We start from the raw sequence: 20,902 nt of genomic DNA on the forward strand, positions 1-20,902 counted from the left end.
GCAATGCTCTGTTAATCATGCCATCCCTCTTGTTCTCTTTCCTCCTACCCTAAATTAAAACTATTGGCGGAAACCCACACAGACAGCTTACAGTTTTCATTACGATGAAACAATATCCTGGTTGAAGTTAAGGGCTATCCAAAACATACACCCTAACTGCTGGCTGCAATTAGAGTCTCAGAGAAAAGCACCTGTCTGGCCTTGTCTGTTGTGCCTATCGTAATGTCAGTTTGCACGTGCACAGCATTTCACATCTCTCACCCATTTGATCATTACATGGCCCTGGGCAGTAGGAAGGACGTGTGCCACTCACTGACAGATGAGGCAACTGTGGTACTCAAGGCTAAACTGTCTGCCTGAGGCCAGGAACCTAGAGCAGAGCGGTGGCTCCACTGGCACAGGGCTTGCCATCAGACCACAGAGAAGGTTTTCCAGTCAGATTACTAACGAGTAAAATAAAACTTGGGAGAAACTCAGGGAAGCATTATGTCTCCTGTTGTTTATGAAGTTTTCTCAGTCGGTACTGAGAATTTCTAATAATGTTTCAATTAGAAATGTGCTGTTTCTGGCACCTATTTCAGTCTCAGGACAAATTGTTAATGCAAAATTTCAGGGAAAGTTGAAATACCAAAGAAAGCAGCCCCCATCACTTTGGATCAGGGAGCCACCTTGCTGTTCATTTCAAGGTGCAAGCAGGGCATAAAACAACCAGGAGTACATCTTTAACTCCTGCACCCGGAAGCCTGCAGCTATGTCATAGCTGCAGTCTGGAAGGGTGAAAGACATCTCCAGTCAAAAGTAGATTTTGAAAAATTTTTTAGAGCCCAGGGGTTCATTTTTAATGAGCCGTTACTTTAAGTACTGCATAAAAAATACAGGAAATTGATAGTCCATTTAGTCTGCACCATACCTAATGCAAAAGTCATTAAGATGCATTATTCTTAATGTTCATGATATGATCAGTGAGTGTCTTCTGAAAATAATGCCCTTAACTTTCACAGAAGGAAATCTTTGAAAACCTTATCTATTATACAGAAAAATGCTATAGCAACTGTGATTCACTTACTATCTTCACTGTGCCCAAGAAACAGCATCCTCAATTCCATTAACATTCTTTAAAAATGGTCCTTGTTTGCTAGGCTAATGAGATGGCTCACCAGCTAAGAGCACTTACCACCAGGCCTGACGACCTGAGTTGGATCCCCAGAACTCACATGGTGGAAGGAGAGAACCAACTCCTGCAAGTTGTCCTCTGCCCTACACGCACGCACACGCACACGCCAGCACACGCCAGCATATGCACACACGCGCACATACACACACACACACACACACACACACGTCAGCACACGCCAGCATAAGCACGCACACGCACACGCACACGTGCGCACACACACTCACGCATGCACGCACACGCACACACGCACGCACTCACGCACACGCGTTATCTTGAAACAGCCCTCGTGTGCACACTTACGTAGGACAGCATTGCCTTCATCTCTTCGTCACTTCTTACTGTAATCCTATCACCATCTTCATCTTCATCTGTTTAAAAACGAATACGATGAAAGCAGTAAGACTTGCATTCTCTTTTTTTATTATTTTTGAAGATTTATTTGACTTTTCATTGTGTCTCTGAGGGAATAGGTGCACATGGCTGCAGTACTCACCAAGGCTAGAAAAGGATTTAGAGCCCTTGCTAAAGAAAGAACTAAAATTTTCTTTTATAAGAAAGGTGAAAATCAAAGTATTTCTCTAGTTATTCTAGGCATACATGTTAAGTCAGGTGCGTTTAACTGGAGTACAACGTGTCAGCTTTTGAGAGAAGACAGGCCCGTCCTACAGTCAGAACTCTGTCTCAGGTGGCATTGGACTTCCTGTTCTCTATTCCTCCTCTCTCCCAGGCAAGCCATCACGTCACTGAAGCAGGTGAGAATGTCCCACACTGACACCACTGCAGCCCACAAGGTGCTCTAACGTGCTCATGTGCATTGCCACCTTAAGAACCACACTGCAACCTGCAACATGGACACCAGGATGATTTCTGCTTTACAGAAGCAGGCATGGGGCCTCGCACAAGGAGAAAAGCAAAGCAACTCTAATGGGGGCTCCCATCTTTCGCCCTAACTTTCAAAGCTCTCTCCAAAGATTTTCATTTGTCCCATTCCTCTGACCTTCGGAAGATGGTGAAGCGTGTTATTCTGGAATAATGTAACAGTCTTAAGACTTGAGGCTATTAAGACTGCAGAACCCATAACCAGAATGTGCACATTTGAATAAGTGGAAAGAGGCCACATCTAAAAGTAATGTGCTCATTTCAGTAATTCTCTTAGTTTTAAAAGCTGCTTTCAAAAACCTAAAGATAGACCTCTTGAAAAGATCAGATCTCAATTTTAACCTAAAATAGAGTTGTTGACTGAATCAGCACCCACACCTTTTCCTAAGCTGGACTCAGAATGACTTCTGGTTATTTCTGAAGATTTTGATACTTCATCCTTCTAAAGAAAACATGTCGGGAGTAGGAACACATTGGTGACCAGGATGGTTCAATGGATAAAAGTACTTGCCTCCAAGCCTGACAACCTGAGTTCAATCCCTAGAAACCACACTGTGGAAGGAGAAGTTCAATGCCCAGAAGTTGTCCTCTGGCCTCCACACATATGCTGCAGAATATGCATGCCCAGAGGCACACACACACACACACACACACACACACACACACACACACACTAACTGAATGAATGAATGAATGAATGAATGAAATGTAATAACAAAATGTTAACATGAGCAGAAGCATTTGACAGTTGATGTGGAAGCTCTAAATACATAGGTCAAAGAAAAATGCCTAAAACACTTGAATGGTGTATACAGCCTGCTCCGGTAACAATCTAGAAGGGGTGGGCCCTGGGCAGCATGCTCAGAATCTGAATACTTGCTAGCAGTTAGCATTATATTTCTGTTTACAGCATGTAATTGCTGCCTTGACTACAAGTTCCTATTCCAAACCAGACAAATTGGACATCTCATCATAAGAGAATATGTTTGCACAGTTCTGAACGAACAGCGAGATTTGGTTCAACGCATGAATCGCCCACTGCATACCAATAGGCATACCTTCCTGTCCAGCTGTAGACATTCTGAAGATGTCCTCCTATTTGATAACAAAGCCATAGGGGCCATGGAAAGGAGTCTGTGCTTTGTCTCAATTAGTCTACTACCAATAGCAGAATACCACTGGCTCCTTTTTGACAGAAGCAGGGAAAGCAGCACTTCCCTGGGTAACTGGAGCCAACAGCTCTCAAAGTGCTTTCTCTCCCAAGCCTCATGCTGTAGAGTTCCCCAGCCCCACGAGAAACAGCATCTGCAAGTCACTGCCCAAACAGCTGGGAGCCGTCAAGAACCCCTACTGGAAACTACAGCAAGAGTCAAGAGCACCACACTGGTGTGCAGAAGGGCACATTCCCATGTCCCAGTGCGTCTGAGCGATCTCTGCACAAAAAGAGCTGCTTTGCCTGTCTCTGGATTTTAAAATAGACTTCCTAAGGACAAACTAGACAGAAACACCATGCTATCAGAAACAACAACAAAAAAAAGGTATTTCCATACAGATCTTAGAAACATATTCAAGGCTAAGTTGGAAGTCTTTGAAATTCAGCAGATAAGAAAAAAAAAGGTAGTATAAAAGCATATACGACTATGTACTACCACAAATGAAGGCACTTCCTATTTCTGACTTAAAGCCAACTCAAAGAGGGCTGGGAAGATGACTCAGTAGGTAAAGCAATGTGAAGATCAAGCAAAGAGAATCTCTTTGCTAGGGAGGTGAAGATGAGGGGAGCGGTTCCGTGGGCCTTCCTGGCCACAGACACACTCATACAAATACACGTGCACCTGCACACACATGCGTGAACACATATAATCAATCAAATGGGGTCAGATTTTGTCCAACACAAAGGAGCTTTTGGCAAATCTCATTTCTGCATCAGAACTAACTGTGCAGATGATGGTTACAAAGGGACAGCCCATATTCAAATTCTAACACACGTACATACACATGATCTCAGGAAGGTATTCTTTGAATAGAACAAAAAAGTGCTCAGAGTTTAATAAAACAGGTGAAGAGCGTTTTATGATTTCTGATGAGAAAGCATAAATTCCATAAACACCACATATAATTATATTTCTAAGATAAGAAAGTATTGATGGAGAGAAGAAGTGGGTGGTGGGTAGGAGATGGAATGGGGTAGAAATCTCTGAGTTCTCAAACCCAGCCTTAGATACCTAAGACTACTTAAAGTGTTCTGGAATTCTGGTTTCTAGGTAAGCTTGAGATTTTTCCTAGGGAAGTCAGTTATCGGGGCAATTCCTCACTGAGCGCCTCATGCAAAACAGACAGACCAAGCCAAGGTATTCAAGCTGACAAGAAGGGTTGGGAGAGAAGTGCTGACTCCAAGAGGGAGATCTCAGACCAGTTGAAAGGAGCCTTCCAACTGAGCCTGGTGATAAGAATCAAGCTGATGTGGCATGATGACTAATAGCTCTTATAGCCTAACAGGAGACCCTATTTGACGGCGGTCTTGGTTTCTCAGGGGACTGCTTTACCTTCTAATTTCCATGCTTAGCTGCTTTAATGAAGACTCCCTGTTCTTGCCAAAGGGGAGGCTGGGTCAGAAAAATAACCACATAAAGATAAGCACACTCGGGGCTGGGGATTTAGCTCAGTGGTAGAGCGCTTACCTAGGAAGCGCAAGGCCCTGGGTTCGGTCCCCAGCTCCAAAAAAAAAAAAAAAAAAAAGATAAGCACACTCGTGAGAATTCAGGTGATGCTGGCCAAAGAGTGAAATTGAACCTGTCCCTGACCCTAGGATGGCAGGCTCGGCCACAAGCCACTCACCTCAGTGTTTAAACCTCTTTCCCAAACCAGTTAAATGGCAAGCTTGGGAAGAAGGGAAAGTAGGAAGTAGACACGCTACCAAGCAGCTTAGTAGACAGTGACCTGAAACACTTTAAACGGAAGTTAGACTGGTTCAAACAGCTCCAGCAAACACCCTGGCTGTTTGCCTTTCAAACTGTATTGACTTTAAAACTAAACTCGCTGGAGTAACAAATCATAAGAACGTACTAAAAGGGAACCAAGACTTCTAAAGGCATAAAGGGCTGGAACAGAGCCCCAGAAGGGGGTAGCACAGAAGGGGGTGCAAAGGAGGGAAATAACCTAAACTCTTTTCTGTCTGATACATGAGGTTCTTTGCCATCTGACCAAAATAACATTACTGGATATAACCGGGGGGAGGGGTGCTCAGAGATCTGACACACTGGTTCACAATGACAGTCCCAGACTCCTCTAGTTGCCTGGAGCATAGTAATATGATTTTCCAGCACATTAGGGAGGCAAGGGGAGAACAGGAATGTCTATGCACTGGCTGGATTTTGTTAATGTCACTTAAAATGGAGGCAAAAATCCTAGCAAGATACCAAATAGAGTACGGCAGATGGCAAACAAATATTATGAAGCAATCTTTACAAAATCTGCAGTGTGTCACAAATATACAAAATGGCAGAGTTTGGGAAAAGACTTCTAACAGGCCATATGTTGTTCACGATTTTTATCTGAAGGCACATGCAATCTGAAAGGGAAACCTAGAGGAGGCATATAAAGGCCCCAGAGAGAAGCAGCACCTTGGGTAGGGAGATCAGAATGGCCCAGTGTATAAACAGCAGAAACCAGGGAATCTGTAGCACCTACTGCAGCAACAGGAGGAGCTCAGGAGGGCTTTCCACAAAGAGTGACAGAAAGTGAAGGCAATATATTATGTGTCATTTGTCACACTCCTTCTGTGCCAGGTGGGAGTCAATAGAACTACAGTAACAGCAGGAGAGAAATGGAAACATGGTTGTAAAGGTTAAAAAGACATCAGCAGGAAATTTCTAGAGATGTCAAGTTCAGAGTGGTTCTCAGGGATGGAGTCTACTGATCTAGGCAGGATGGCTGGCCATGCTTTCTGTGGTCATACCTTTATATCCACGAGCTTGCCTCCCCCCCCCAAACCCCCCCCCAGTACTCCAGTGCTTCCATTTCTTTGTTTCCTTCTCCTTCTTGCAAAACAAGGTGCCTACTATGTGTAGGTGTTATAACTGGGCACAGGGATGGTAAAAAGCAAAAAGCAAGCAGAGCGCTTGACATATGATAGAAACACACACACCCGAGTGATGATACACACAGCTCAAGTTTGGGAAAGAGCACTGTGGGGAGAAGGAACATCTGACACAGAGGAATTGATGGAAGAGAAAGCGGAAGAGAAGAATGCAAGGAGGGAAAGAAAGGGAAAAAAGGGTCAGCGTTTGGACGCTGAGCATTTGAAGGAGCCACCCTCACCCACTCTTGAGCCACAGGGGCTTTCTGATCTTTCTCATCTTCCAGGACGGTCACCCTGGCTGCTGCATGCACAGGAGGAAGGCTGGGACAGGGGCCTAGGAGGCTGCTTTCCTACTCCTGTTGGGGGTGATGATGGCCTAACAAGCTACAGATGCTGTGAGTTTTGTCATTGTCCCCCACCCTAAAAGCTAGGGTGTCACTGTGCAGCCCAAGCAGGCTCAACTCACAGCTCAAGCAATCTTCTGAGCACACCTTGCTGAACCACCGGGACAGTGTGCACCACTCCACCTCCCTAAGCTGAGCTTGTGAGAACAGACCACATGCTGCCCCTATATGAAGACAGGTTCAGGGGGTTTGCTCCTCAAAGCTCCTCAAATTTGCATAACTAACTTTCATGTGTTCAATATTTTCAGACTCAGTGTACATTCATCATGAATTATAATCTATCTAGTTTGCTTATAAATAATGGCCTTTCAATATATATACTAATTTAAGAAAATGAAACTTCATTTCTTCCAAATATGGTTAGACTTGAACTTTCCCATGATGCAAAAAGGGACTCCCACACAGCTGTCCTCCCTTGACTGTCTGTGCTGCTCAGACACAGGCGCCTCCTACAGGCGCTGCTCCAACACTCAGCTACGTTTGTTTTCTACACTCTGAAATCTTACAACTTCCATAATTGTAGTTTGTCTTGAAAAGCTCATAGTGCCCGATTTAAGATAAAGACACGATATGTTTATTTACAGGTTCCTAGGTAAGGAGGTTGAAGCAATGGCAGAGGACCCAGGTTCAGTTCCTAGCATACACGTGGAGGCTCAAAGTCATCTGTAACTCTGGTTTCAGAGCATCGGACGCCCTCTTCTGGTCTTTATGGGCATGAATGTGATGTACATATATACACATGTAGGCAAATTAAACAAAAAAGATTCCCATCTAAATCACAAAATAAACTTCCCAAACATTTAAAACAACTGAGAATGTTCATTCAATAAGATGTGGATACAAAACTTTCAGAGTTAAGAGGGTGGAGAGATAGCTCAATGGTTAAGAACACTTGCTACCCTCTAGAGGACCTAAGTTCAGTTCCCAGCATCCACACTGGGCCAATTACAACTTCCTATAACTCAAGCTCCCAGGGATTTGATATCCTCTCCTGGCCTCCATGGGCACTCTACTCAAATCCATATATACATAAATAAACTTTCAAAAATGTAAAATAAATAGAAGACACATTTATCTTCTAACCATGCTTTCTTCGTCAAATTGTGAAACACAGTTTGACAAGGATGAAGACGTGGGGTGGCTTCAGGCCTAAATATCTGAAGGGTAGCACCATGGAAATGCAGAAACACGTGGCGTGTGTGTGAGCACAAGGCAGCATTTGTCTAGATGGCCTTCCAGCTCATCTTTCAAGTTGCCCCTGAGACTTCCCTGTCCCACAACATCAGGCTAATAGTTACTAGTCTCAAGAAAAATACAGGGAACTGTGCACGCAATAGACACGCACAGGAAACGCATCTGCGGGCACGGTTGATGTTTATCACCTGGTGTGTTGGAGCACTCATTAATCTGCTAATGAAACTGAGAGACTCAGCGGGGACTCTGGGCCTTCATAAGTGCCAAGCTCCCACAGCATCCCTTAGGCCTACAACGTAACATACAGGATCTTTTATGGTTATGGAATTCAGTCTCATATCAGAAATGTTCACACATCTGGGAAAAGACAAAGTATTCAATAATTGGCATGAAATCAACTATCCACATGAAGAGTAAAACTGGACCCCATCTGACTGTTCCCACCAGCAAATGCTGAAGATGGTAAGAGTAAAGTCAAGTGCTTCAAATCTTCAAATCTTAGTCATAAAAAGAAACAAAAACAAACAAACAAACAAAACAAAACAAAAAACCCTCATGCTTTTTATTTTAAAAAAACGAATGATATACACAAATATGCATAATTAATAAACAGCATGCATGTGCACAACCCTATTAAAGCAGAAAGAAAAGGCAATGCAAGTAAAACAAATGTTTTCAGCACCCGGGATGGGGAAGATCTTTTTAAGCATGACAGATTCAGAGAGAAAAAGAGAGAGACAGAATAAAAGGCACAGAACAAGCTGAGAAGAACAGCAAACAGACTGGACAAAAACCCTTTCAAAGACAATGGACCGACGCTCTGCCTGTAGAAAGCTTGGAAATCAAGTAGAAAGAAGGCAGCCTAAGAGATGCATGGGAAAGGTGCCAGGAAGTAGTCCAGACAGTAACTGCAGATGGAAGGAACCAACGCTCTTCCAATACATAATGAGAAAGACAGTAGCTTTCCACCACTGCACTAACAGGAGAGGAAACCTGCTCATCCCGAGAGAGCTGGTGAGGGTGGAGAGGAAGGGCTTTCTGACATTGCTGTGGATGAGGCCCACCTTCAGAAAGCACATATATATGGCCACTAAAGTTAAGAGCAGCAGGTTCTCTTTACCACAGTGATTTCAAATGCCCAGAAAGCCAAATTATACACCAACCTCCCCAATGTGGCACAATCTAAGTCACTGTTGACTTCTGACTTTTTTCTGGTTTTAAAAAAGCTGGACTTCACTGGGCACTACCGGCGTATGTATACCTTTAATCCTAGCATTTGGGAGGCAAAGGCAGGTGGATCTTTGTGAGTTCAAGGCCAGCCAGGTCTACAAAATGAGTTCTAGAACAGAAAAACCTTATCTTTAAAAAAAAAAAAATGCAAGGGGCTGGCGAGATGGCTCAGGAGTTAAGAGCACTGGCTGGTCTTCATGGGTCCTGAGTTCAATTCCCAGCACTCTATGGTGGCTTGAAACTGCCTATAATGGAACTTGATGCCATTATCTGGTGCGCAGATGCATATGTAGACAAAACACTCAAATACATAAAATATATAAATAAAAAAAGCTGGTTAAAAGCTTACGTGTCCATCCAGTATATTAAATAATGTAAGCAGCAGCCAAAGGCCGAAGTTGGCACGTGCACACTAATGCCCACAAGAAGTCTCATGTCTGCCAGTGAGGGCGGGGCGGGCAGCAGCAGCACAATGTGTAAGGAACTCATGAAATTACTAACAGTAAGCAAGCAAATGAGAACTTTTTGCTTTATTCCTATGCTACTTAAAATTTGTAATATACCATTACATTAAAAAAAAAAAAGCCAAACAAACAAACAAAGTCCCAGTATGTATTGGTAGGTACTTTTGGGTTAGCACTCGGGCTCAGTGAGTTGCAGCACTTGCCATCAAGGCTGAGGACCTGAATTTGATCTCTGGAACCCACACGATAGGAGAGAACTGAATCCTACAAGTTGTCCTCTGACCTCTACACACACACACACACACACACACACACACACACACACTCACACACGGAGTGAAAATTTAAAATAAATTAACTAAATAATACTCATTTGTGCTCTAGATATGTGGGAGAAGAATCCGCAAGGGTAATAAGGAAAAAGGGGCTTAGGACCACCAGTCCCTGTGCAGAATGTGGCCCAGAGGGCCCTCCCTTCTATCCCATGCAGCCCTAACTCCCTTGGAAACACCAGGTCAGAAAGGAAAAGCAGAGAGAACACAGCAACAACTGTAGAACCTCTTCCTTCTCATGTGTGTGGCAACCTGAATTGGGGCCCAACATCTCTATCAAAGCAAAGCCATCCAAGGTCCAGGCAATAGCATGGATAATCAATCCTAAGCTCAGGACAGTATCCATTGAGCTGTAAGTCATGACCTTTCACAACTTCTATCTGAACAGACATGGGACAGTGCTAACACGTGAACAAAGGACATGCTGGCCCAGTGAGGGAGGCAAAGCAACTAGAAGCGGGGAGCCCACCCACTCTGAGAACAGTGCTGAGAAGCAAACCCCTTAAGAGCTGGCCAAGGAAATCTGTCAGTCAGCGACCTCTCCCAGCTCCCGGTCCCTCAGCTCTTTTCCCATCTATGAGAAGCTGGAGCTTTAAGCTCTGCACTGTCTGTGCGGCTCTATAATTATCAAACCATCTCTCCAACGTGAGGAGTCAGGGCTGGATACATGCTGCAGTGTTAAATGGTCCTTTCATAAAGTTGTATTTATTTGAGGGCTACTCATCCACAAACCACCAAAACGCTCCCGACTTCCCAGCAAATTGGCCTACAAACCAAATCTTCACTATTTCTTGTATATTGGTTCTACTTAGTGGTTCAGATTTTTGGGTCAGACAATCAAGCTACTTAAAAACAGACATGAGAAAAGCCAGCCTAAGGTTATGATAAGCCAGCCACAAACACCCAATGGCTGTCATTATTTTTGTCTCTCCGTGTATATTTTGTTGCTGTTACAATTGCTATTTGACCTAGAGCTAGTCCAGAGTTGGATGTTAGGGCAAATGCCAGCAGTCCTAGCACTTGGCAGAAAGAGGGGGTAGAGAAAAGGAGAAAGGGCAGAAGGAGGGAGGAAGGTGGAAAGGGAGAGAAGCCTGACCTAACAGGTGAGCAAAGCCCGTGCACACAGCCAGATAGCATCATTATCCTTGCTGGAGAACACACAAGAACATGATATCAAAGAACAAAACCTCGAAATCTGAACATTTTTTCTGCTTATGCTTCAGAGATTTCCATGTTCTTATAAACACTGTTTGTGTTGTTTTGAGTCTGGGCTCCGCCACTTCTAGCTATCACCAAGAGCAATCATTTCAGGTCTTCAAGTTCCAGTTTCTTCAGAGGACTAATTTTCCTACTTTGTAGAATCACTGCAAAAATTAAGCCCCAGCAAGAATCTACGGAAAGAATCTAGTACACTGGCTGGCTCCGAGTAAGCCATCAGTGACAATTAGAACAATTAGTACTATTAGTAAGGTATGCTAAACCTGGAAGCTAGCGGAGCAGTAGACAGTACAAAGTTAGGCCTGTGGGTATAAGCCTGATGACCTGAGTTTGATCCCTGGAACCCAGTGTGGAAGGAGAGGACTGACACCAAAATGCTGTCCTCTGACTCCCACAAGTGCTTGAGTTGGGGATGGGGGCACATAAGTACATGCACACATGTACATATACATGCACAAAGAGAAAGACAGAGAGAGAGAGAGAGAGAGAGAGAGAGAGAGAGAGAGAGATTAAAATAAAATAAAAATAAACTCTTTGCCAGGCTTAAGGAAAGCCAGTCAGGACACACCTCAACTGGGTAACTCTGAGAAGAATCCAGGACAGTGTTGAGAAAACACTCTGGAAAGCTCTGGAATCCACTCCAGAGGTCTTGTTACATACATGTGAGCAAGCTGCTCAGTTCTGAGAGATACCCTTTCTTGGGCTGAAGTGGCAACAACAGTCCTTCAAAGCACCTCACAGGAATCTTGTAAAAGCTAAAGGAAATGGATTAACTCATCCAGCAGCAGTATGAACACCAAAGGCTAACTCTCAGACTATTCCAGAAACCCCAACCCCCTGTAGCTACTGAAAGAAGTCTAAATAGAGCTTGTAGCACGTGCACACACATACATATATAGTCTTCAATAGCATGGAGATCCTAGTACGATTAATAAAATAGTAGGTAATAATCCTACTCACTGTAGCTTTTAAAAGCAAGTTCAGATTACTGAACACTATTCCAGCAATAGAGACATATATCAAGTGAAAAGTGTCCTTATTCATCCCCAGTCCCCAAGGCCCATGTCCACTTCTTAGGGGAGAAAGTACTACAATGGACACTCTGTAGATCCTGTCCCCCTGTAAATATATGAGGTGGGTAAGGAGGGCTAGACTTGATGAGATGGGATTATCCATTCAAAAATCAATCCTGATCTCTTTCCATATCAACAGATGGGCTCCAAACTTGTTCGTTTAGGTGCTGCTATGGACTTCAAAACAGGGACACATTACTGTTTATTAGTCAACATGCAGAGGCATTTTGCTTACATTTAGTTTCTTACTACCTAAAAATAATCCTGCCATGCACAAGTTCAACAAGGGAGTTCAACACGTGAACTACACTTCAAGGGGTTCAGTGTTTCTGTTTGACAGCTTCCAGGAGAGATCTGCAGAATCAAAAGTGCCACACAGCTTACCTGTCACTAAGTGACAAGGACATAGCACTGTATTGCATTATTACTGTACACTCTACCAGTAATCATCTTTAAAACAGGAACAAAAGCACTGTCATGTGGGGGGAAAAAATCACAATTATTTCCACATGTATGATGTGTATGTATGTGTGCGAGCATGCACAGGCATGTTCCTATGTGTGAGTGTGGTGTGCATACCTTAACACATGTATGGAGGTCAGACCCAGCCTCAGCCATTGGTCATCACCTTCTATCCTGTTTGCGACAGGCTCTTTTAGTTGTTTGCTGTCTCCATTAGCTACCTGGCCCCACAAGTGTCTGGACTCCTCTGTCTCTATCTCCTACCTTACCACAGTAGCACAAATGTGTGGTGCTATGCTCAGCTTCTGCATAGGCTCTAGGAACTGAAACTCAGGTTTTCAAAATGGCACAACAACCATTTTCTCCACTGAGCAATCACCTCAGCCCATGGCAAGAACAGAATTCCAGATCTTGCCTTTACCCTTCTCAATACCAGAGGCCTTACACTACTTCTAAACCAGCACCAAAGGTGCTCCTGCAGTGACCTGGCCTGTGTCAAATACAGTTTTCTAGCGCACCCTGGCCTTGTCCATAAAGGCCAGTTCAAGGGAGAGCAGAAGGATTCATCTAGCATGGGGGCAGCCAAACCCCATGAAACAGAGTCATTCCACACGCTGCTCAAGAGAGCTTTGCTCTGCTGCGATATCCTAAAGCACTAAAGGATTAACACCTCTTAATCAACAATCATCGTCTACAGGTAGTTTACATGGTTCATTTTGCCTGCACTATTATAGTAATAGGAAGAGCAGATAAAGGTCATGCTGGTAATTAAAGCTATATTGTAGAGATATGCACACCCAAGATATGATTAAATAAGAAAATATTACTCGGTTCAGTATCATCATTAAACTTGCATTAATTTATAAATATTTAAATGTGCCATATGATGATCATAAATAACCTGTTTTTGTCAGTTCTGAGAGTAATGCAACCCATAAAGCATGTGAAATATCACTACAGAGAGAGAACCAGGAGAGTACACAAGCCAGACTCACATTCAAAGGCTGTCGTCGTTGCTTCAGGCAGAACCTGGCCTATCACATCCTAAACAAAGAAAGAATAAAGAAGCACAATTAGCCATCTTCTTTACTGCCAACATGTGGCAAGGCCAACAGAAAACAGGGGAACCTGGGAAGGATTTTTCAAACACTAGCATAGACTATAGAAACATGAGCTTAAAATCACACTTAGCCCAGAAAGTTTAAATCTCTATTCCAAGGAGAAAAAAAAAGATTAGAAAATCTTCATACTGTATTAAAGACATCTTTTATTCTCAATTCAACAGTGCACATCACTATACTATTTTACACACACACACACACACACACACACACACACGCACTAGAGGCTATGAGGTGGGGGTGAGGGACTTAAGTTTGGGTCTTTACTACTAGATATACAACCTGGGAAAAATATTTACTTGACCATTCTGAGCCTCATTCTGATTATTTTCAAAAAATGGACCCAAAATGATGTAAAAAACAAACGCTTAAGACCTGGCACACTGGAGACACTCAGTAAATGTGGTTCTTGCTCTGTAAAGACCACAAGGTACCTTGCTCTCACAGTAGTAGTTTTAACAAACAAGTTTCTATGATGATATGCAGCTAGGGTGATAAGACATTCTTATCCTCTTGCTCTTTTGCTCCTCTCTTGCTCTTGCCTTCCTGCCTCCATTCTCTCTCCATTCTGTCTCCCCCTCTCTCCACATGCTCATGGCCGGCCTCCTCTCCTCTCCTCTCCTCTCCTCTCCTCTCCTCTCCTCTCCTCTCCTCTCCTCTCCTCTCCTCTCCTCTCCTCTCCCCTCCTCTCCCCTCCTCTCCTCTCCTCTCCTCTCCTCTCCCCTCCTCTCCTCTTCCCTCCCCTCCCCTCTCCCTCTCCCTCTTCCTCTCTCTCTGTCTTTCTCTCTCTCTGCCTTTCTCTGCCCCTACTACCTTCTTAACTCTTCTTCCCATGCCTTAAATCAACTCTATTCTATACTATAAAGAAAAATATCAGACAGTTCTTATCAACCTTTACTCCTAAGCAACGGAAACGTATTTAAAGATGCTGGGATATAAGTTGATTTGGGGGGAGGGGGCCCTGGAAGGTGTATATCATCTGCCTATCAATATGTAAATGATTCTCTAATATTGAAAATACTAAAAAATTAGTCTTCAGGAACAGCTGACGTAAGAGGCCCAGAACACCTAAGTTCTGGGGAAAGAGTCCACCGTCATGTCCAATCCCACAGCGAACGCCTTGCAGACCTCTCTCCTCTTCAGGAGTGGATGGCGCTCCCAGGCCAGGCTGTGGCAGAACTGGCACCAGGCAGCCAGCTGACAAAGCCGGCTGGCAGTGCTTCTCAGCAGGGAGCCTGCAGCCCTTCCAAAGCAGGGTACTTACAGAGTGGAGGCTGCAACTTCCTTCTAAAGGCAATTCTTCAGAAGCATTTGCTGCAGTGCCAATTTGCATAACCGTCTTGGCACTTTTTTTTTTTTTCAAAAAATAAATCCGTGCATAGGAAATGTGCTGGGGAGAATGACTACCCTGGGCAACCCTCATACATCAGCCAGAAAGAGCTGACACTTTCTCAGATTCTAGTCTGAGAAGATGACATATCTACTTTGAGGAACCCAAGAAAAAAATTTTAGAGTTAGAAAATTCTTTCTACACATTCATAGGTAACGAGCATTTCTTAACAGGGAGCTACCTGTATAAACTGACTACAGAATTAAGTGTACAGGCAATCCAGAGGAAAAGACGGGAGCCTGAACTTAGCCAGAAGACTCGGACTGCCTCCCCATCCTCCCCAGCCTCCCCGGCCTCTCCACTGACCATTTTAAAGCAGGGTACATTTCATGATAAGTGGTAAAATTCCAGTTTCCTTTACGAGTTTATTCTGTACTTGTTTCCAAGGGAATTTCTGCTAGCCTCAAAAAACGTAGATTTTTTTTAACTGAAAAATTTTCAAAAGAAAATTTAAATTGACATCTTGATAGTGATCATTTCTTGATGTTTTTTCTTCCTCTCGGTAAGACAGAAAAATAGATAACAGAAGAGAAATACAACCATGTCTATAGTGTGCCAGGAGCTTTGTAAGTACGTGCAGGTCAAGACCTGGCTCTTGACTTCAGCAAGCCCGTAATTTGGTCTCTGAGATAAGATGGGTGCCTGGAAGCACTTCTAGTAACAAAAAGAGCCAAATAAAAGACATCAGTAGCAAGCAGTGTTCGCCGTGGTTGCTAACGGTGCCTGTCAGCTAGGACCGAGAATCACTTAGGAGACAAACCTCTGGGCATGTCTGTAAGGGGGCTTCATACTACGTTAACTGAGGCAGAAGGTACATGTTAAACATGGGTGGCATCATTCCATGGACATGAGCTGGCAGCCTTCATATGCTGTGCTTCCTGACTGCAGATACAATATGACCAGCTGCCTCCCGCCAACCTTCAAACTGTGAGTGAAAATAAAACCTCTCCTCCCTAAGTGGCTTTTGTTAGAAATCTTGTCACAACAAGAATACTCAGAAGGCAGAGCCACTGGTTCAGTTTGGATACAAATGTCACTAATTAGGAATAACCAGAATGGGACTTCAAGATAGGATGCAAAGAGAAAGGGAGAGCTGGCTATTCCCTACCTCACATTACTGAATCCAACCCTACTCACAAGCCCTGGAACTGAAGACAGTCTCCAAGGATGAGGAGAAAGGAGGCTGAAGGAACGCAGAGAGCCCAGTGTCTCTAGCTTGGTTTTGCCTTTCTTCAGACTACATTTAGGTCCTGGAGACCACAGACAGGTCCAGAGGGGACAAGATGAGTGGCTTGCACCGGGTCTTCCAGCCATTTGAAGAAGGAGCAACTGGAACCTTCGACTCTGACTCTGGTCTCAGACACTCAATTCCTCGGACTCAGTGACTGAGGTCAAACCTAGCTCCATAGCCCTTCAAGGCTCCTCCCCTTCCACATCGACTTAGCTTCCTCATCTGAAAACAGGGAAATTCGAGAGAAGGCTCAGGGCAGACAAAGGACCCATCCAAGTTCCATACTTACAGCTCAAGGTTCCAAGTCAGAGATGCTGATGGGGCTTTGTTTTTTTCTTGATGGAAGAGATGGAGTGACAGGGGAGAACTGATGACAAAGACCTTAGGTGGTACCTTGCCAGACTTGCCATGAGACAGCACCAGACAGAACTGGTTCTAAGTTCTTTTCCCGCCCTTCAGGACAAATGTGCTCCAGCCGCTCTTATGAGCAAAGTGTCCCGACACCTGGCCCTGAGCCCTAGTGATGAGAGTGTGAATGCTTCCTGGGGCTACAAGCTGGAGACCTCCTGGGGGTACCCAGGAAGCAGAAGGCCAGGTCCTGTCCCTTACATTATATACCAACATGTATAGAGCACTTTCTATGTGCTTAATCTTCACAAGTCTTGAAGCGGAGGCTCAGGGAGATATTGACTTGCCAAGCTGGTGGCACAACTGGCAATAAAGTTCAGACTGCCTGACTCAGCACCTAGTGCTCACCCAGCCTTCAAGAAGTGAAGGCAGGAGGATGAGGTGTTCCAGGTTCCCTTCATAAAACAGGTAACGAGATCAGACTGATCAACATGACAGACACCCTGACTCAAAAAAAGAAACCAGGGATCTGCACAGCATATAATCGCACACATCTGGTCTTTAAAAGACTACGTTCCGGGTTGGGGATTTGGATCAGTGGTAGAGCGCTTGCCTAGCAAGCGCAAGGCCCTGGGTTCAGTTCCCAGCTCCGAAAAAAAAAAAAAAAAAAGACTACATTCCTTTTTAAAATGTTCATTCATCTATGATATATGCATGCATATAAACAGTAAACATGGATGCACACGCGCCATGGCCACATGTGTGGAAATCAGAAGATAATGTTCAGGAGTTGGTTCTACTATACGTTCCACAGACTGAACTCAGTCAGGTTCAGGATCACACAGCAAGCGCTCACTGGCCCTTCCTTCTGTGTTGAGCCCCATCAATAAACAAATCTCAGGTTCTGTGAAGCAAGAGAAACAGAGCTCTTTTTCTCCTCCAGATGTTTACCTTCTAGAAGAATAGACAGGCAAATCACCCTGAATGCATGCTTTGCCACAGGCATGGAATAGGCATGCCACGGCAGCCACCTGGCAAACATTAACAACGGGAGAGTGAGCCTTGCCATGGAAGGATGGGTAAGAGCTAGATAGATAAGAAAAAGGTAAAGTGGAGGCACCGCCTGGATGGAACTGACAATAACCCTGTATACCTGGGACACAGAATGCTCAAGAGGGTGTGGCAAGAGAGGACACAGGTGCCAGGCCAATCAAGATGGGCCTGAGAACAGCAATGATGACTGTGGCCTTGTGGGGAACTGAAATCAGCAATGTGCGTGTTATGAAGAGCACCAGCTGCAGATAAGGGATGCCACTGGGTGTCAAAGACTGGAGGCTGCTAGCACTCACGTGCTTGGCTTAGGCACACACATGGCCTCCGTGGTACTGGCATCCAGCTTTCAAAATGAAAGTATAGATACCACATTTTCTTTTTTAGCAATACAAGGCAGTAAAAAAAAAATTGTTTTCCTCCTCGACAAAATGACACCACTCAGTGTCCTCTTAGAGTAATCAGACTGCACATCTACATGTTAAAACATTCTTCCCAATACACCAAACTCTGCCGCTGAGTTCCTCTGCATGTACAGTAATGTCAGCTGACTAGAAAGAGGCACATGGACTGCTGTATATGGGGAAACTAGGAAATAAAAGTAAGTTTGGAGGCCAGGGAGATGGCTCAATTGGTAAAGTGTTTACCAAGCAAGTATGAGGACCTGAGGCTGGTCCTTAGACCCATGTAAAAAAACAAAACAGGAGGTGGGGGCTTGACAGGTGGCCCAGGCATGAGGGCATGCTTCTCATCTTAACACTGGGGATGCTGAAACTGGTGAATGCCCAGGGCTTGCTGGCCAGCCAACCCTGTCTCAAAGCAACAAGGTGGATGGCACCTGAGCATACCTGAGGTTGATCTCTGGTTTCCACATGGATGCACACACATCCGCACACACATATAAGCACATATCAAGTAAGGAAGCTAGTTTAGGCATTGACTCTCAACCTCAGGAGCAACAGTCTTGGGAAGGTCCTATTACTCTCTACTCAGGACACACACACACATACACACACACACACACACACACACACACACCTCACTCACACACACACACATAGACATACACATACACACACATACATACACATACTCACACACTCACACACACATAGACATACACACACATACACACACACATACACTCACACACACATACACACACTCACACACACATACACACACATACATACACACACTCACATACACTCACACATAGACATACACACATACACACACTCACACACAAACACACATACACACATACATACATGCACTCACACTCATACACTCACACACCCACTCACACACACACATACATACACACACTCACATAAATATACACACACATACATACACACACTCACATACACTCACACATAGACATACACACATACATACACTCACACACAAACACACATACACACATACATACATGCACTCACACTCATACACTCACACACCCACTCACACACACACATACATACACACACTCACATAAATATACACACACATACATACACACACACTCACACACACAGACACACTCACACACACACACGATAAATATATTATAATGAATTCAAGGGCTGACCTACACTAACCTTCATAATTTTGTGTGAAATACATTCTAAGTATTCCTAGGCAATGCACTGTTCATTCTAAGATGCAAATTTTCCCTGAACACTCAACATCTCTCAAAACGAGTGGTTTTGTTCGTAGGCTGATGTGCTGTAGTTTTAACAGGCAACATTTTTTTCCATATTGATAGTTAAATTTATGTCTTTCAATCAATGGCATCTAAGGTTTTCTTAACCATTGTAAATTAAAGTTGCCCTGGTTTCCCTTTTCCAGCAGGTCACAAGTTCAGGAAACTCAGTAGTGACAGGGCTAGAACTAGGGGAGGGATACTTTCCAAATACTTGAGAAAAAAACAAGAAACTATTTAAAACTTTTTGTATACCAGTTGTTTGCACTGGTGTGTTAAGTCCCAGTCCAGGCTATGAGCTTCCTGAGGGCAGGGGTTCAGCTGGATACATTTATTTCCCCAGGGTCCTGCACACTGTTTTCAATGAATGCAATTAATCGAGACTGTGGTTAAAACAAGTAAGTTGACTCCACCAGAGGCCAGCTCAGGCCACCAGTGGTCAAGATGCTACCTATCCAGATCCATAATCCCCAACACTGGGATTTTGACCACTAAAATTAACACTCACCAGCACGTCCCTGAAGAGTAACTGCGGCCCGGAGTGCACGGTCCAGTCCACCGCGCCACTATTTGGAATCTTGATCCGAATCACCAGCACCTGGTTCTCCATGGCACGAAAGGGGCCAAGGGCCAGCCACAGCATTACAGGTTAAAGGGTCTCACATCCTGCGGCAAGGAGTACCGACTGGCCCCTACTTAGGAGCCCCAAGAAGTGACAAGGGGAATGATAGACAGAAGACAGGCGATAAATAGGGAGCAGGAAGGTGGGGAGAAGTGAAGAGGGGCGATCAGGAGGGAGCTTGCAGGCCCTGAACCAGGCCCAGGTCGTATGGAGTGTCTCTGGGGGAGGATGCACTGGGGAAGGGGTATGGGCCAAGAGGAATTAGCAGAGAGCGGAAGGTCCTGGAGTTACAAAAGTGGACAAAACAGAACCCACAAGTATTTTGTAGTCCTCGTGAGTAAGAGGAGACAACGGAGCAACGGCCTGGTTTAAGGCAGATACAGCGACTAGGGTCCTGCCTTCCTGAGCGGCTCGGTGGGCAAGGGGAGCGTGGCCCGGCGCCGCGGGCTGGGTCGGGGCTGTTTCGGAGGTGCACCGGTGCCGCCAGCCCTCCACCAGGCAGGAGGGCTCAGGGCCGCGGGGTCAGGGGGCGGGTCCCAGGCCGCAGCCGGAACCGGAGAGTGCGGCGCGTGCGGGATCGGCCGACTGAGGCCCTCGTCCCGGCGGCGAAGGTGGCGGCGAGAGGAGGAGGAGGAGGAGGAAGGCGGCCGCTAGACCGCTGTTACTCCGGAACCAAAACGCGATGGCGCCGGAACCCGGGGAGCCGACAAGTGGGACCCGCCTCCTGGGGCGCCATGTTGGAAGAGGGCAGCTTGGGGCGGAGCAGTGATCCCGTGCTAGGACTGGCTAACTGCCACCTCTCCAGGTAGATGTGAAGGCGGCTAGAAAACTCAGGAAGATGCTGCTATATGGCTGGGGACTCTCAGGAAAACAATTTAAGGTTTAATCTTGCGTATGTGGCTTCAGAAAAGACGGTGA

The 20,902-nt window shown here is 44.9% G+C and overlaps 1 protein-coding gene across 12 annotated transcripts in view; it reads right to left on the reverse strand.

Annotated features, from left to right (window-relative positions):
- The window catches only part of Map2k5 (mitogen activated protein kinase kinase 5), a 226,783-nt gene extending 206,125 nt beyond the window's left edge, over nt 1-20,658 (reverse strand). For 4 of the 12 annotated variants that reach the window (XM_087560734.1, XM_087560732.1, XM_087560726.1 and 1 more), the window contains exons 1-3: nt 19,871-20,658; nt 13,510-13,558; nt 1,478-1,545 (exon numbers count right to left, since the gene is read on the reverse strand). Coding sequence is in view for 4 of the 12 variants with exons in the window: in XM_087560726.1 (XP_087416852.1) it covers nt 1,478-1,545; nt 13,510-13,558; nt 19,871-20,005 (252 nt within the window). In the remaining 8 variants the exon portion in view is untranslated. The remainder of the gene's footprint in view (nt 1-1,477; nt 1,546-13,509; nt 13,559-19,870) is intronic. The other 8 variants (XM_087560729.1, XM_087560730.1, XM_087560728.1 and 5 more) reach the window with 4 other exon arrangements.
- Nucleotides 20,659-20,902: the final 244 nt, after the last annotated feature.

The sequence above is a fragment of the Rattus norvegicus genome, chromosome 8 (genome assembly GCF_021556685.1).
Source record: "Rattus norvegicus strain SHRSP/BbbUtx chromosome 8, alternate assembly SHRSP_T2T, whole genome shotgun sequence".
NCBI lineage: Eukaryota > Metazoa > Chordata > Mammalia > Rodentia > Muridae > Rattus > Rattus norvegicus.